This window comes from Gymnoscopelus braueri, assembly GCF_963280865.1.
Source record: "Gymnoscopelus braueri genome assembly, chromosome: 22".
Lineage (NCBI taxonomy): Eukaryota > Metazoa > Chordata > Actinopteri > Myctophiformes > Myctophidae > Gymnoscopelus > Gymnoscopelus braueri.
The window spans coordinates 37,338,060-37,354,115 of record NC_137624.1 but is presented as its reverse complement, the minus strand read 5'-3'; the positions used below and the strand labels follow the sequence as shown (position 1 = coordinate 37,354,115).

The 16,056-nt window shown below is 40.3% G+C and overlaps 2 protein-coding genes across 2 annotated transcripts; one reads left to right on the top strand and one right to left on the bottom strand.

Annotated features, from left to right (window-relative positions):
- Window positions 1–488: 488 nt before the first annotated feature.
- On the bottom strand, window positions 489–5,025 carry atp6v1g1 (ATPase H+ transporting V1 subunit G1). The gene is made up of 3 exons (XM_080419929.1): window positions 4,782–5,025; window positions 2,286–2,386; window positions 489–1,369 (listed from the first exon to the last, which is right to left on the bottom strand). Exons 1-3 carry the CDS (start codon window positions 4,861–4,863, stop codon window positions 1,196–1,198), a joined length of 357 nt encoding a protein of 118 aa, XP_080276055.1. The 5' UTR covers window positions 4,864–5,025; the 3' UTR covers window positions 489–1,195.
- Window positions 5,026–9,440: 4,415 nt separating this feature from the next.
- Window positions 9,441–10,328, top strand: LOC308077769 (C-X-C motif chemokine 11-like). The gene is made up of 4 exons (XM_080418688.1): window positions 9,441–9,529; window positions 9,804–9,927; window positions 10,032–10,112; window positions 10,219–10,328. The coding sequence occupies exons 1-4, from the start codon at window positions 9,463–9,465 to the stop codon at window positions 10,238–10,240; spliced, it is 294 nt and encodes a 97-aa protein (XP_080274814.1). The 5' UTR covers window positions 9,441–9,462; the 3' UTR covers window positions 10,241–10,328.
- The last annotated feature ends 5,728 nt before the right edge of the window (window positions 10,329–16,056 follow it).

Here is a 16,056-nt window from a genome sequence, read left to right as displayed (position 1 = left end):
GGAATCTTAATTTGTGTTTGAAGTCAAAACATTTAATTTGTTCATCATGTTAAGGGTAAGTGATATTTCTTTGGTTTATCAGCTTCAATTTGATAAGTGTTCCAGTTTCCTGCTTTCTTTGTGTCATCACTTACAATTTCACTTGTTTGATAATGTCCCCTTCAATGCATTGATAGCATCCGAATCAGGTGATCTATATTCTGTGTGAGTTCTCTCCAGATTGGATACAATTGGTATCCCAACCTGAAAATGCATTTTCTGTTACTAAAAAGCTGGAGACATGGAGACTCCTGGTGCTCTATAGCAATGAGTACTATCAGAATATAGAGCCATTTAACAAAACAATATCACTTACCCTACCTTTAATCCGTGTACATACAGCAAATAAGAACATGACATGTGTGTGTGCATGCATGTCTGTGTACATAGATGTGTACTTGCATGCGTCAAATGTCCGAACAGGACACCCGACGCGACAAACACTAGAAATAATAAGAGTCTGATCACATTTCACTTAATCATTTAACATTTAATGTGATTTTCCCATTGAATATTTCAGAGTGCACAATACCATAGCAACACATCACATACATTACAAGGTCCGACATTAAGTTGTTACCTACTTGCCCTACAGGGCAAGTACTTCTCCAATCTACTTGCCCCATCCAAATCTCTACTTGCCCTGCCTTGCGGGTACCGTTGCCTGTGGTGCAGCATGTACATTTCTCACAATATACTTAGCAAATCCCTTGCCCGTTGATCGTGTGCACTACAGTCCCGAGTTTCTTCCAAAAACGGTTTTACATCAATAATTCATTCATTATATTTAATTGCAGATAAAAATTGGGTTCCAGGTTACACCATTAGCCTAAGCAATTTGAAGCATGGACAGGTAAAAGCAATATGGTAGAAACCGAACAAAATCAATCAAAACGGCCCAGGCATGCGGGCAGTGCTTATTGTCGGACCCCGTCATAACAAATATACTCCAATACAGTAAGACTCAAATAACAGTTTCACAAAAAGTCGCCATGGCGCTGGCAAGGGAATGAAAACAAGCATCATCAGTCGTACCATAAATAATCAAAATACAAACACAAGATGGGTGTCATTTCTCAAGAGCCACAGAACATTGGGGGAGGAATCGAACCCTAAGATGGATTGTTTGGGGCCCGGCGGCATTTATGTCCCTTTTTTAACCAGCGACCCTGTAGTTGGCGTGGATCTCAGGACGGATGTCGCAGACGGCCGCCAGCAGAGACGTCAGCACAGCTTCACGGTTCTGCCCGAAGCCGCTCTGGATCTGGGCCATCCTGGTTACGGTCTCCTTATCCACCTCCACCGCACTGTTACCATGGGAGCCCAGGGCCTGGATGAAGAGACCATTTTTATTAATACATTTTATTAAGAAGAATCAAACTACTACATTTGTTAAAAAAAAAGAAACAAATTGAACACGTACTGAACACAAATTGACATATAAAGACCTTAGTTAGAGTGTTTTACTTGACGTCTTCAGTCATTTGCCGGGATGAAGGCATTAAAGGAGTAGTTCACCCAAAACATGACTTATTTTCTATCAATTACACACCCCATGAAGCCTTGAATTCATGGAGACTTTTGTTTTTGTCACATTCCTAAGCCAATACCGGGTCATCGATCAGTAGGAGACTCTTTGAGTGACTCCACCGGTCATCAAATTATTGGCTCAGGAACACGACAAAAACAAAAAAATCTCCTTGAATTAAAGGCTTCATGGGTGTGTAATTGATAGAAAATAGTTTTGGGTGAACTACTCCTTTAGGGCGCGCTCTCACCGGACTTTTATTTTACCTCTGGGGCAGAATCTGCCAATGCATTGTCAATGTAAATGCGTGGATTCACGCAAGAGCGGATTTTTCCGCTTGTCGCGCAGACCTTGCGTTTATCTGCTCTACACGACTTGTCCATTTGAAGCGGAAAACTGCTGAAGGCAGGAGCTGATTTTCCCCCTCTGTCCAATCTGGTGAGTCGAAGGCGGACCGTCCCAAGATTCAGGAAGCACCATGGTGCTCAAGGCAGCAGGCGGTGCGGGCTACGGGGACGGTCTTGAATGGGAGTGACAGGTGCGTCACAGCGTTTTTTTGAATCCGCTGGCTGCAAAAAACTGTGGCCGCGCACAACCTGCGTTTAACAGCGGCCAGCCAACTTTTGGTGAGAGCGCGCCCTAAAGTATTATACTCTAATTAAATTAAAATACTGCTTGCTAGTAGTAATAATTATTCATTACTAGTGGTAGTACTTACAGCAGCTTCTTTGCTTTTGAACTCCTTTTCTCTCTGGAGTCGATACTGTTCGATTTCAGCCTGAGCTTCCTCTTTGGCCTGCTTCAGACGACGGTTTTTACCTGAAACACAGAAAAGTACAAATTCATATCAAATTCATATAGGCCTACATTAAATGTCTCACAAGAGAGCAATTTAAATGGCTTCCAAAGTTTTACAAATAACTAGTTATACTATTAGTACTGCTACTACAACTTGCAATACATGAAGCTGTGACTAGAATATACCATTGGAATCGAGCCTAAAAGGCTCGATTCCAATGGCAAAATGATCCGAGTTATTGCTCTATTCAAATAACGAGATTGTGATGTGTACGGACTTCATCCGTGTTCATTTTTACGAATGAAAAAAATTAAATTGACTGCTGGCCCAGCGGACGCGCTACTAAAACACCGACCTCAGCTGACTGCACAAAAATACATTAATATATATTTGCCCCAGCAATAAACAATCGATTCAATATTTTTTGTGAATTTTGTATGTTCTATATACAGTAGATCAGTGGTTCTCGAAGTAGGTTCCACAAGGGGTCCCCAGCTAAATAAGCGTAAATGTAGCCTCACCAAGATTTTATTTTGACCACTTTAACCCTATATAAATCTAGAAAAGAAATGAAAACGGAATATTTTTAAAACATTGTCAATTGTGAGATAGATGCAGGCTTCCAGAAATATATGGGAATGTGTTTCAATTTATTTTATCAGTATATATTTTTTTTTTCTTTATTATATGAGTGTTAATAATTGACAGTTATTTGTGAATCGTTCCTGGGCCTGTGGTTTAAAATGGAAGGGCCAGTGATCTTGGAGAGAAGGAGACATTTTTCTAAATAACGATAATCACTTAAATCTGGAACTTATTTCAACGAATAAAACATTTTAACCAATCTGTATGCACATCTGCAGTGGTTAGAGGTGGTCCACTCTTCAGCTGAGATTTAGATCCGCCTACTGGATGACTTGACAAGTAGTTTGTGCAATATGACTGTATACACCTGGACAAGTGCGGATTCCATCTTGAATGAGTAGTGGAATTTTGGGCTGTCACGCATGAGACCCTGGGTTCAAATCGCGGGTAGGACATAGAAATTACGGACTGCAGCTTTAATGTCACGACTACTTACAACTTAACACGAGACTGGAAAATTCCATTTGACTTTGTCAGCTGACTGGGTGACACACAGGTTCACTGTAGCATCCCAGTTAAGGAACAATATTAGACATAATTATTGTACTATAACTCCCAACGTACTACATTCGGTTATGACAATAATATGCAATAGTAGCAGTGGTGGTGGGACAGTAGGCTAGCAGTCACTGTAACACTGGCAGTACTAGTTCGAGCTTTAACGGTACTAGTAGTAACTGTAACAATAGCAGTAGTAGGACTAGTACTAACTGTAAGAGTAGTGTGGTAGGCTACTACTAACAGTATCTTTAACAGTAGCAGTACCAACTACTTTAGTAGCAGAAGTGGGGTTCAGGGACCATAGGGCCAGGGAGGGACCCTCAGGGCTCCAATACTTCTAAATGGACCCTTACAGGTCTGTAACTCCTCTGAGTGTGCAAATGGAACCAAATGTACCCGTAAGAGTATATGTATAACACACACACACACACACACACACACACACACACACACACACACAGTTGTGGAGGTTCTTGAACACACACACACACACACACACACACACACACACACACACACACAGTTGTGGAGGTTCTTGAAATAAAAAAATGGACAGCCACCGACTTAGCTAAGCTTAGCAGCAGTTTAGCACGACAGCTAGCCATGGATCACGACGGTCGTCTGTCACGACCGTCATGGCGAAACTTCAACCTGGTGTTTGCACTAATGCACGTTCTCCCCTTTTGGCCCGTACATCTACATCTACGTTCAGATTTCAAATATTAAGTGCTCAACTCATGGCCACGGATGTTACGAGTAGGTACGGGCCCTCAGACGTAACCGTATGTTCCGTATTGTTGAATAAAAAGCATTTTAATCCGATTGGTGGCCATATTCTCCGTTGCTTTCAACTACGCGACCCTATCGGTTGGGAGGTGTATTGCACTCTTGATACATTATAACTCAATGAGAAAATGGCCACCGATCGGATTCAAATGCTGTTTTTATTGAACAATACGGAGTATACGGGTACTTATACCCACCCGAAGTGAATTGTAACATCCGTGGCCGTGGAGTAAGCACTTTATATTTGAAATCTGAACGTTTATAAGGATGTACGGGCTAAAAGGGGAGAAAGTGCAAACACCAGGGATGAAGTTTCGTCATGACTGTCATACAATATATGACAGTCACGTTTCAGGGCTACACGACAGCCAAACGCACGGTACACACCCGTTGTTTTCGACAGTTTAATATGATTTAATATCATTATTTGAACTATAAAGACATTGGGTTCGCCGAGGTATTAACGGTTGCTGTTATACTTACGCTTGCGGGCCTCGGCCACCTTCTCTGCGGCTCGTTTCTCGGCCTGCAGCAGCTGCTGGATGCCCTGGGACTGACTGGCCATTTTGGTTCAGTGTTCTTCTCGTCTCAAAAGGACTCAAAAACAACAACGGACGACAGGAATGAAAGGATGAACAAAAGGAGCTGTAGAGGAATAAACAGAGGATGAGAGAGAGAGGCTGGTGAAGGTCGGAGGAGGAAACAGGGAATGATGATGCCAGGAGAGTCAGCTGATATGTCACGTGCCAACGCAGTCACGTGACATGTGTCAACGTTCAGGGGCGGAGCTAAAACAATAATAATTATCAATATTATTGTTATGATGATGATCAGTGGTGGGAGAAGTACTCACAATTTGTACTTAAAGGGATATTTCACTTTCAAAAACACTTTTTGTCATTTTATCGTCTACTCAGGCTTTTGTGAACCCCCCAGACCGTTTTTAAGTTGCTTCATTCAGTATTTAGATATTTAATATTCATTTTATCAGCCCCCTTCCTATACAAGCCCATTATAACTTCAAACTCCATTTTTAACATGTTAGATTCATCAAAAACACCTGTCCTTGGTTCTGGTGACTCACCCTGACATCCTAATACGCGAGGGGGCCGTGTTTTTTCGATTACTTTTTTCATTTATTTTATTTTATTTTTTTATTGTATTATTATTATCTATTTATTTTTCCAAAAAATATATTAAAAAGAAATGAAAAAAGTAATCAAAAAAACACGGCCCCCTCGCGTATTAGGATGTCAGGGTGAGTCAGAACCAAGGACGGTGTTTTTGATGAATCTAACATGTTAAAAATGGAGTTTGAAGTTATAATGGGTTTGTATAGGAAGGGGGCGTGTCTGATAAAATGAATATCAAATATCTAAATACTGAATGAAGCAACTTAAAAACGGTCTGGGGGGCTCAAAAAAGCCTGAGTAGATGATAAAATGACACAAAGTTTTTTTGAAAGTGAAATATCCCTTTAAGTAATAGCACCTATACCACAATGTAGACATACTCTGTCACAAGTAAAAGCCCAGAATACCAAATTTGGCATCAAAATGTACTTTAAAGTACCAAAAGTAGAATGTACTCATTATGCAGAATGTCCCATTTCACAAGTTTCCAAATGTATAAAAATGCTTTGAAAATAGCAGATCTACAAGCTCACAACGCGTCGCCATGCGACACGTTGTGAGCTTGTAGATCTGCTATTTTCAAATGGACGAAATGTATATAGGGCTGAAGGGCTTAATGCAAGTTTTGTCAGAATAATCAATGTAAATGTGTGCATAGTTACTTTCCACCACTGATTATGATTACTGTTGCTGTTGTTGTTGTTGTTGCTGCTGTTATTATTGTGGTGTTGTTGTTGTTGTTGTTGTTGTTGTTGTTGTTGTTAGTAGTAGTAGTAGTAGCCTAAAGCACAAGAAGTTACCTATTTGTTTATTATTATTATTAATAATTTACAAATACATAACACATGAGTCAGCTGACCTCATATGGAGAATAAAGTCACGTGATGGGTGCATTTATATTTTATTTTCCTGCTAAAAAAAACTGATAGACAGTCAGTCAGCTGACTTTGGGGTTTCATCATGTGACAGAAACAGAACGGGTGTTCGTTTTGAGAGGCGGGCCGTCGAGGCGGGCGGGGGCAGAGCAGCACTAGTATTTTTCTGTGGTGGAAGTACTCACATTTTGTACTTAAGTAAAAGCACCAATACCACAATGTAGGAATACTCTGTTACAAAATGTACTTGAGTAAAAGCACAAAAGTATTGGCATAAAAATATACTTAAGTACTAAAAGTAAAAGTACTCATTATGTCCCAAATTGTCCCAAGTTTCCAAATATGTATAAAATCCTTTGAAAATAGCAGATCTACAAGCTTGTAGATCAGCTATTTTCAAATAGCCAAAGTATAGGTCTGAAGTGATTAATGTTTTACAAAATAACTAGTTACGTTTTCTAGTAATTGTAGTGGAGTAAAAAGTATACAATATTTGCCATTGAGATGTGTAAAAGTATAACAAATTGGAAATACTCCAGTAAAGTAAAAAAAATACCTAAAAATTGTACTTAAGTACACTACTTCAGTATATGTAGTTACTTTCCACCACTGCTAATTGTGCCTCAACTGTAGTAAAAAAAAAGAAGAAGCTCTTTTATGCTGCAATGCAATAAAACTGCTTCAACTTCTCTCATATCTATCACTGATAATAAGCTTTGTCATGTTGGTAAAGATGATCACATATCTTACCCAGAATTAGACTCGTCAAACCCAGATAGCTTAACTAAAAAGTATAACTACAATATGTCTTGTAAGCAGCAGTAACCCCAACTGTCTCAGTTAATTTGTAAGCTCTGTTTGATGCTCAGTAGGTTATTTTTGTCTGTCATTAAATGTTTCGATGAATTGAATGCACAGGACCCCAATGGAAACAAGCCATAGTGCTTTCTTGGGTTTTAATCCTTTTTATCAGACCTTGTATAGAACTGTACTTTCTGTGCTCTTTCTTTGCAAACTGTTAATAAAGTATTCAATCAATCAATCAATCAATCAATCAATCTTACAAAACATTATACAATGATTGTCCTGTGAGCTATGGCGATATTTGGTCAGCAGGGGGAGTCGTGGCCGTGGGTTATAGTTCTGGCAACTACAATGATTGTAGGCCTACCTTATTTCAATCATTGTAGTTCAAATTCAATGATATAAAGCCATCTGCTGGTGTATAATATATACGAAAGGCCAAAACACCCAATGATGAAAAGACACACTACTGATGATGTGTCCCAAAATTACAACCTAACCTAGTCTGAGATATACCTACCATGATACATTTAAAAACAAGGAAAATCTCATGTGAGTGCATACAGACACTAACACCTATTGGCACAATCACATCTTGTGTTTTAAATACATAACAAATTAGTCCAGCCATTGTACTCTTATGGTTATGAAGCCTCAGCTGATGGTGAAAACTTATCCGAAGAGTAGGAAAGGAATCGGCCACCTACAAACAATTCTCAGGCTTTAAAAAATGACATACAGGAATGCCTATATTTCCTGACAAAATGTAGGATCCGAAAAAAGGGATATTTACCCATACAAAGATTGACCCATAAAAAGTGGTACGTTACCCAAATATGTCCCCCCCATTTTTCCAAAGTGCACCTTCATCTGACATCAACTATTGAATAATATACAGTACATTCAAAGATTGTGAACAGGAACATTTGTATTAAAGACTACAAGAATTAAGACAATTTTGCCTCTTAAGATCATCTCAAATGCATGTAAACGTATCACCACTGTTAGCAGAGGTCAAACTACAACGGCTCTGCATGAGAACCATATACAACACATAACACCGAACTTCACAGGGGAAATAAATAAAGAATAAATATGGAGACAGGAGACACGGAGCTTCTTCATACACAGCTTCTAGGTTCTAGCTGCCCTCACCTAGCAGTGAGGTTTTTTATTGAACAAACACACACCCAAATCAGTGCCATAATACACGCCCACTCACAAAAATAGGCGTTCTACAAGCTCAATGCGAGGCGTTGTAGTAGCTTGTACTTCGGCTATTTTCACGAAATCTGTGGAACCGAGTAAAACCAAATGTAATGCCTCAACTCCTACAATTTCAAGTGCTTGTTGTCAGGGTGGGGGGTCCCCAGTTCAAATATGATTATTTTGGGGGGTCACAGCCTGAAAGGTTTGGGAACCCTTGATCAAGAGGACACTGTCTCCGTAACATTGCACGGAACAGTGCACTTCATTCCGTGGATAGTCGCCTAGAAACCCCGAAATTGCGTGCATATGTACGGCGAGTCCCACGGTGGGCGTAACCAGTCGCAAGCAGTCCCCACAACAAAATTTACGATTCTGTGCCTATCGGTACATAACTCAAACGGCGCTGAGTAGGCACAGGCGAACGTCACACCGTTCAGGACGGCAACTCGGTCGCCTTAGCTCCCTCGGTGGTCCTTCACGGGGTGACAGTTCGCCTGTGACTGCGCGCCTCCGTCATGGTTTAGTCACAATGGGGGAGATGCGAGGCGGCTATGCACGGAATTTCCGGTTTTTCCGTGTCTATTCACGGAATTTCAAAAACGTTCAAAAACGTTCAAAGAGAACGTTGTCCTCTGGAGATCGGGTTGGTCTTTCTCAAAGGAAAATGAAATCCTGTGTTTCCTAATCTTCTTTCCACAGTAGACACTATTGTGAAAGGAAGGTCACTTCGCTTTTTTTTATCCAAAGAGAAGTGACCATGCAGTGCATGATGTCACTGTCGGGCAAAAACCTCCTATCTATCTCCATATTCAAACTTTTTGTGTGTTTTTCGTTTTTGTTGTAAATTAACACCCTATCATACTACAGCGTCACATAAAAGCATAAAAAGTAGTGGATCTGTAAGCTCAAAACCGCGGCGCTTTGAGCTTGTACACCACACTTAACATCCCACTGTATGGGAAACACTGCTTGTATTGATTGACACACCCACACCCATGCAGGAAGACACTTGGGAAAATGTGAGTTTCTATTTGAGTGGGTGGGTGGGGGTTGAGTGGGTGCATAAATATGAGAGCTCTCGTCCATTCACAACATTATCAAGGGAGGAAACAACCAGAACACTTGAAGAAGCTTCTCTCCATCATGTCCAACATCATGAAATCAGCTGTCATCACCTTTCTCATCTGCCTGCTTGCTCTGCATGTAGAAGGTAATGTATCTTTTACACTGATATACATTGTTGCACATCAAGTCATATACCCGCATAATACCAGCTACAGTTATGGATAAATTATGTCAAATGTCAGAATGTTTCATCATGTTCTCCTTGTTTAGTTCAGGGGAGAATAATTTGCTTTAATTTGACTGCAAATTAAGTTTTTCAACAGTGGTTTTAAAACGCAGATAAAAGTTTTTTGTTACATATATGTAATTATGTTAATGCCACTTTCAGACTAACAGTGTCTTGTCCCTTCATTCCACAGGTCAACATAGGGATATATTTAAATGCCTATGTCCAGGTAAAGGAGTCGACCACATGAACCCAAAACTCATCAAGACTTACCAGCTGTTTGACGCCAGTGCCTTCTGTCCTCGCAGGGAGATTGTGTAAGTACATGTTATAAACAGCAGCTTAAATCACGTGATCGGTGCCATTCACTTTACACACTGTTCTCTATCCTCTGTCACTAATATTATTTCATCCATCTCAGTGTGGAAACAGCAAAAGGCAAGACATGTGTGAATCCAGACTCAAAGATGGGAAAGTTTATCTACAAAAGACACCAGAGCAGGTAAGATTAACATTAACATTAACCTGCTGAGCTGCACTAAAAGAAAAATATTTACTCCAGATTAGGTCAAAAATATATATTCTAAGACTGACTTTTTTTGTTTCAGGAATGAAAATATGAAACAATGAGAACAAACCAACACCACCTTCCATCATCCTCTACGCTGACCTCAACATCCTCTGTCCCTATGACCTCATCACCTGTCCAAATGACCTCAACACCGGACAACATGCTGTCAACCACCATGTGAGTGAGTTCTACTGTGATGAAGATGAAGAACAATATGGCAGAACTCCACCATAAAGACTGTGATGAAGATGGCCGACATTGTGACACTCCTGGGTTCAGAATAGTTTAAATGTCAAACACATTGCACTGAACTAAATTATTTTGATGACCGCATGAATTATTTATATAATTATAAAATTATTTACCTGTAAATATATGTATATAATTTGTGTTTAAGCTGTTTGTACTGTATTTATTACAAAATATAATGAGCAAATATGATACTCTATGTAACTATGTACTTTAACTAATTGTTGAACAATAAACTAAATATTCACTATTAGCCTCTCACGTGTCCTTTCCTTTATGTCCTGGAAAAGTGTAGATTATCTACAGTTTGATGATAGTGTAAAACAAATATGCATAAGGATCTTAAACTCTCAGAATGAAAGGAACACTGCTGTAAATGGCTGTAAATGAGTGATTGTTCCCAGTCTGTCCCTGTACAAACATTACTGACACTTGGTTGACCGGGGTCCCCCAGGGTTCTATCCTTGTCCCTCTTATTTTCTCCCTCTACACCACACATCTCTTCCCCCAAAAAATAGCTGTAGATCTGCTATTTTCCCCGAATGTTCTTTGTGACATGCCCCGAAGAGGGACACTAGGGTTCATGTGGGGGGGGGGGGTTGAAGGTGTGAGGTGGTGACATTTTGCTAGGTCCACATTAGCAGTGGTTGAAAAAGTACTCAAATGTTTTACTTAAGTAAAAGTATATACTGCATTGTGCACTCTGTTACAAGTAAAGTCCGGAATTAAACATTTACTTGAGTAAAAGTACAAAAGTATTGGTATCCAAATGTACTTAAAGTACCAAAAGTAAAAGTACAAAAATGTTTGAAAATAGCAGATCTGCAAGCTCACAACGCGTCGCAATGCGACACGTTGTGAGCTTGTAGATCGGCTATTTTCAAATAGCCTAGGTATAAAATAGGGCTTAAGTGGTTAATGGATGTTTTATAATGTAATCATTTATATCTGCAAAGTAACTAGTAACTAAAGTTTTCAAATAATTGTAGTGGAGTAAAAGTACAATATTTGCCTCTGAGATGCAGTGGAGTAGAAGTGAAAGTATAGACGATTGGAAATACTCCAGTAAAGTATAAGTACCTAAAAATTGTACTTAAGTACAGTACTTGAGTAAATGTACTTTGTTACTTTACACCACTGCTCATTAGTCTCATTCTTTACCCTCCCCCCTTCTACTGTGTAGTAGTGTTTTATATTTGTGATGGTATTGAATGTTTGGTGGCTGCTATTTTTTATATGCTGATGAATTGAATACCTAGGACCCCAATGGAAACAAGACCGCAAGGATCTTTTTGGTGTTATCCTTTTAGACAAAGTGTTTGACTGTACTCAAAGTGTTTGACTGTGCTGTGTTGCATTTCTGTCTAATAAAATATTCAATCAATCATTACATGAGATTAGACAATCAGGAGCAAAATAGTATAAACGCCCCGTACATGCTTACGATTAATGATCAGCATTCTTTATCATAGCCTTTCCTCCCACTGCCATGGGCCTTGTCATACTATGCGTGCATTGCCAAGAAAATGTCATCAGATTTGCACACTATTAAAGTTCAATTAACACTGAGGAGTTTACCTTGTAGATTGGGGTCCCAGAGATACAAATCTGATCAAACTGGGGGGTCCTTTTAAATTAAAACAGGTTGAAAGTCACTGATCTAGTTCAGTGGTCCTCAAAGTGGGGTCCGGGGACCCCCGGGGGACCTTGAGGAGCTTCCGGCGGGTCCCCAGCAAAATGAGTTAATATAGCATATACAATCAATGTGTGCTTGTCAGGGTGGGGGGTCCCCAGTTCAAATATGATTATTTTGGGGGGTCCCCAGTTCAAATATGATTATTTTGGGGGGGTCCCCAGTTCAAATATGATATGATTATTTTAACATTTGTACTGTCTTCTGTCTTATCAATGCAATAATGTTAATAAGCATCTTTCCGTCTCACAATGTCTCTGAATTCACCATTAACTATTCGCCTGAACAGTTTATCATCTTGTACCTGGTACCATTGTAATCCACATTCAAGCAAGGGATAATCATTGGGGGTCTGGACATTACTGAGGAATAAACCCTGACAGTGTGATTAGATCCCGACACAAAGTGGTGATCGACTGGTGAGTTACGATGTCGTTTTATTTTCCACAGATTGATCAGGGGAGAGCGCGAACGCAGTCCCCCACTACCAGAAATTATGCAATCGAGATTCCCACATTTGAGGAATTCGCAGGGGTCAGCGAAGCACGGAGTGCAATGGCTAAGCCTCGCCCTGGGTGAACCACCTTCTTGATCATGGTGTCTCCCTTGCCAGGTAAGTATGAATTGTACATGCAAGACAGGGATTACTTGACTCACACACATAGCAGTCACACTGAGGCTTACTGTAACACATACTCACCCACACAAGACACCACTATGTTAACTTACATACATTACTCTGACATAGTTGATGCTAGTTTAGATGAAATGTGCTACATTTGACTATAATATATATATATTTTTGGAATTGAAATCCTGTACCCGTCATGCATTGGGGTATTAGCATAAGCAGAAGAAGCCGTTGTGTGAGTCAGGATTGGTGTTCACTATCAAAAGAGTCATCTTACAGCCCCTCCCCTTCTAGCCCCTACGGAACCTCTCCCTCCGCTAAGTAGCTCCGAGATGAGGTCCCTCGTTAATTCCTGCCGGCTGCGGTCGACATTTTCCAGTTTTACATGTTTCTTACCCCTTTCTGCACATCGTATCCAAAAAGCAAAGCAATTGCGCCACTCTCTCAGATGTTTTAAGTTCTAGCGGAACATAACAGCTTCCAACGTGTTGAAGAAAGTATTTAATTTGCCTCGGTTTTCATCCGGTTCCATGTTTTTAAGACATTGCGCAAGAGTTGCGCCCGTAGAGATAACATTACTGATTACCCTACTGGTCAAATGTTGAATTGCATCTTCTAATGCAAAATATTATGGAACCGGATGAAATCCGATGCAAATTAAATACTTTCTTCAACACGTTGGAAGCTGTTATGTTCCGCTAGAACTTAAAACACCTGAGAGAGTGGCGCAATTGCTTTGCTTTTTGGATACGATGTGCAGAAAGGGGTAAGAAACATGTAAAACTGGAAAATGTCGACCGCAGCCGGCAGGAATTAACGAGGGACCTCATCTCGGAGCTACTTAGCGGAGGGAGAGGTTCCGTATAGGCCATGTTGTCTAGGTCCTTTTCGTTCAGTTTCGTTCCCATCAAGTGGACCTAAATAATCTCTGCTTCTTAAAAAAGATCTATTGGTAGTAAGTTTGAAAAAAAATTACCGACATCTGATCCGGCGCAGTATTTTTATAATTAGTGTTTAAAAGTCGGTACTATTTTCTTAGCAGCGTCGTAATACTTTCAAAGGGGTGGTGCGGTTTTTGGCACGTGATTCCCGTTACAACCAATGGGGTCGCCTCTTCCGCCTACCATTTCCTGCAACAACTGCCATGGCAACCGTAACGTAGAGCAGCGAGGAGTCCGAGGAAAAGCAACCAAAACAAAGAAAATATAATTCAAAATCACGTAAAAAGGACTCTAAACGATGCTATATGCATTCTATGTCTGTCCAGAGGGAAGATGTCGTCCGGGATTTTACACAGATAAGGTGGGATACCTACAGAAACAGCATCAAGCGGTGGCTTCCTCTGCAGGGTGAGAGTAAAGAAGTTGCAGAAACTTATAAGCATTGTGTCGATGTGCCTTTTGACCAGCATCCCGAGGACGCTGGGTTTCACCTATCGTGCTACAATCGATTTATTGACAAAAAGCGTTTTGTAGCGGCTGAAAAATGCGCCACACAGACTTTGGAAGTTCCAGATGCAGACGCGGGTCAGTCAGGCAGCATCAGCGCCGACGGAGCCACATCTGAAACCCCCCGAAAGAAACTGAGGTCCAGGACAGGTTTGCCCGTAGCTTCTGCTGGCCCTGTCCTTTCAGCGCTATGCATTATTTGTAAAAAAGTGGACAAGTACATCACTGTGGCAGGCAAACGCACGAAGGATCAACTCTCAAAAGCAGAAACGTTGTCTGCAGGTAAGAGACACACACACACACACACACACACACACACACACACACACACACACACACACACGCAGAACTGTTGTTTATGTTTATAACGTGGATAACAATGATTTCGCGGGACTCTCCGGACCCCTTGGTGGTCCTTGGACCCCCGCGATGTAATCACGGGGGTCCCGTTGCCCCCCCCCCCCCCCCCCACACACACACACTTATGATTATATGGGTACATTATATATTTTGGGACTATATGTAGGCCTATCATTATTACATCTGAGGTCTTCTTTTATTTGATGGGCTGTGTTTGAGTCCAAGGCTGGGGGGAGTAATTCACACCTTTTGTTAAAGAAAAAATGTGTTGGTTCTTTTGTTCAGATCAAAGATGTTGACATTTATGTGTGAATTCCTGACTGGGCAGGAACTGTTGACTATGTAACGTGTAGTGGTATTTTTTGGGAAGGATATGTGCAGATAGAGAGACAAAAGCAGTGGTGGAAAAAGTACTCACATTTGTTACTAAGTAAAATTATCAATAATGCAATATGAGTATTGCTATGAAAATGTACTTAACGTACCAAAAGTAGAAAGTACTCAATAAGCAGACTGTCCCATTTCACAGGTTTCAAAGGTATAAAATGAATACAAATATTTAGAAAATAGCAGATCGACAAGCTCACAACGTTGTGAGCTTGTAGATCGGCTATTTTCAAATGGCCAAAGTTTAAATAGTGCTAAAGTGGTTAATGTATGTTTTGTAATTTTTTAAATACGTGTAGTGAAGCAAAAAGGACAATAATTGACTCTGAGATGTTGTGGAGTAGAAGTAAAAGTACTGAAAATTGCAAATACTCCAGTAAAGTAAAAGTACCTTAAAAGTGTACTGAATTACAGTACTTAAGTAAATGTAATTGGTTACTTTACACCTCTGCAAAAAAGGCTGAGGTCTTGTGATGAAGCACATTTATATTATGATATTACAGTGGTTCTCAACCAGTGGTCCGGGGACCACCAGTGGTCCTTGAAGGGATTCCAGGTGGTCCCCAGCTAAATGATGGAGAGTTGGTAACCAAATGCATCCTTATAGATCTTTAACCCGTGAGAGTGTAAAATGTTATAGGTTTTTCAAGAGTTAATTTACTGTTAAAAATCTGCATTACTTAATGTACAAGAAGTATAGAAAATTAGAGAATGTTGAAGGATTGTTATTTTGATCGTCTGCCTGTTATCTCTCCTATCGGTACCAACATCAATACAGCATATAATTGTGGACAAAATTTCATCCAACAATAACAAAATATTCTAATTCTTGTGGGTCTGACAGTCTAAATCTCATCAAATGGTGGTCCGTGGCTCAAATGCTGAATAAATAATGGACCTTGATATGTAAGGGGATGAAAACCACTGTTATATTATACTGCTTAGCATTGATTAGTCTGTTGCTATAGCTTGTGAGAGCTAAGAGCAGGACCTACTAAAACAATAGCTGCTGATAAGGCTGGAATGCAAGGGGTTCAGGTCGGCAGGTCACAGCTGCCAGCAGTCAGTGGCCCTTTAGTTTTATGGCTCTGCAGGGGAGAGGTTTTA

Coding starts and splice junctions, on each gene's coding strand:
- atp6v1g1 (XM_080419929.1), bottom strand. CDS start 4,863: ATGGCCAGTCAGTCCCAGGGCATCCAGCAGCTGCTGCAGGCCGAGAAA. Junction 2,387..4,781: donor GGTGGCCGAGGCCCGCAAGC/GTAAGTATAACA, acceptor TCTGTGTTTCAG/GTAAAAACCGTCGTCTGAAG. Junction 1,370..2,285: donor TCAAAAGCAAAGAAGCTGCT/GTAAGTACTACC, acceptor CTCTTCATCCAG/GCCCTGGGCTCCCATGGTAA.
- LOC308077769 (XM_080418688.1), top strand. CDS start 9,463: ATGTCCAACATCATGAAATCAGCTGTCATCACCTTTCTCATCTGCCTG. Junction 9,530..9,803: donor GCTTGCTCTGCATGTAGAAG/GTAATGTATCTT, acceptor TTCATTCCACAG/GTCAACATAGGGATATATTT. Junction 9,928..10,031: donor TGTCCTCGCAGGGAGATTGT/GTAAGTACATGT, acceptor CATCCATCTCAG/TGTGGAAACAGCAAAAGGCA.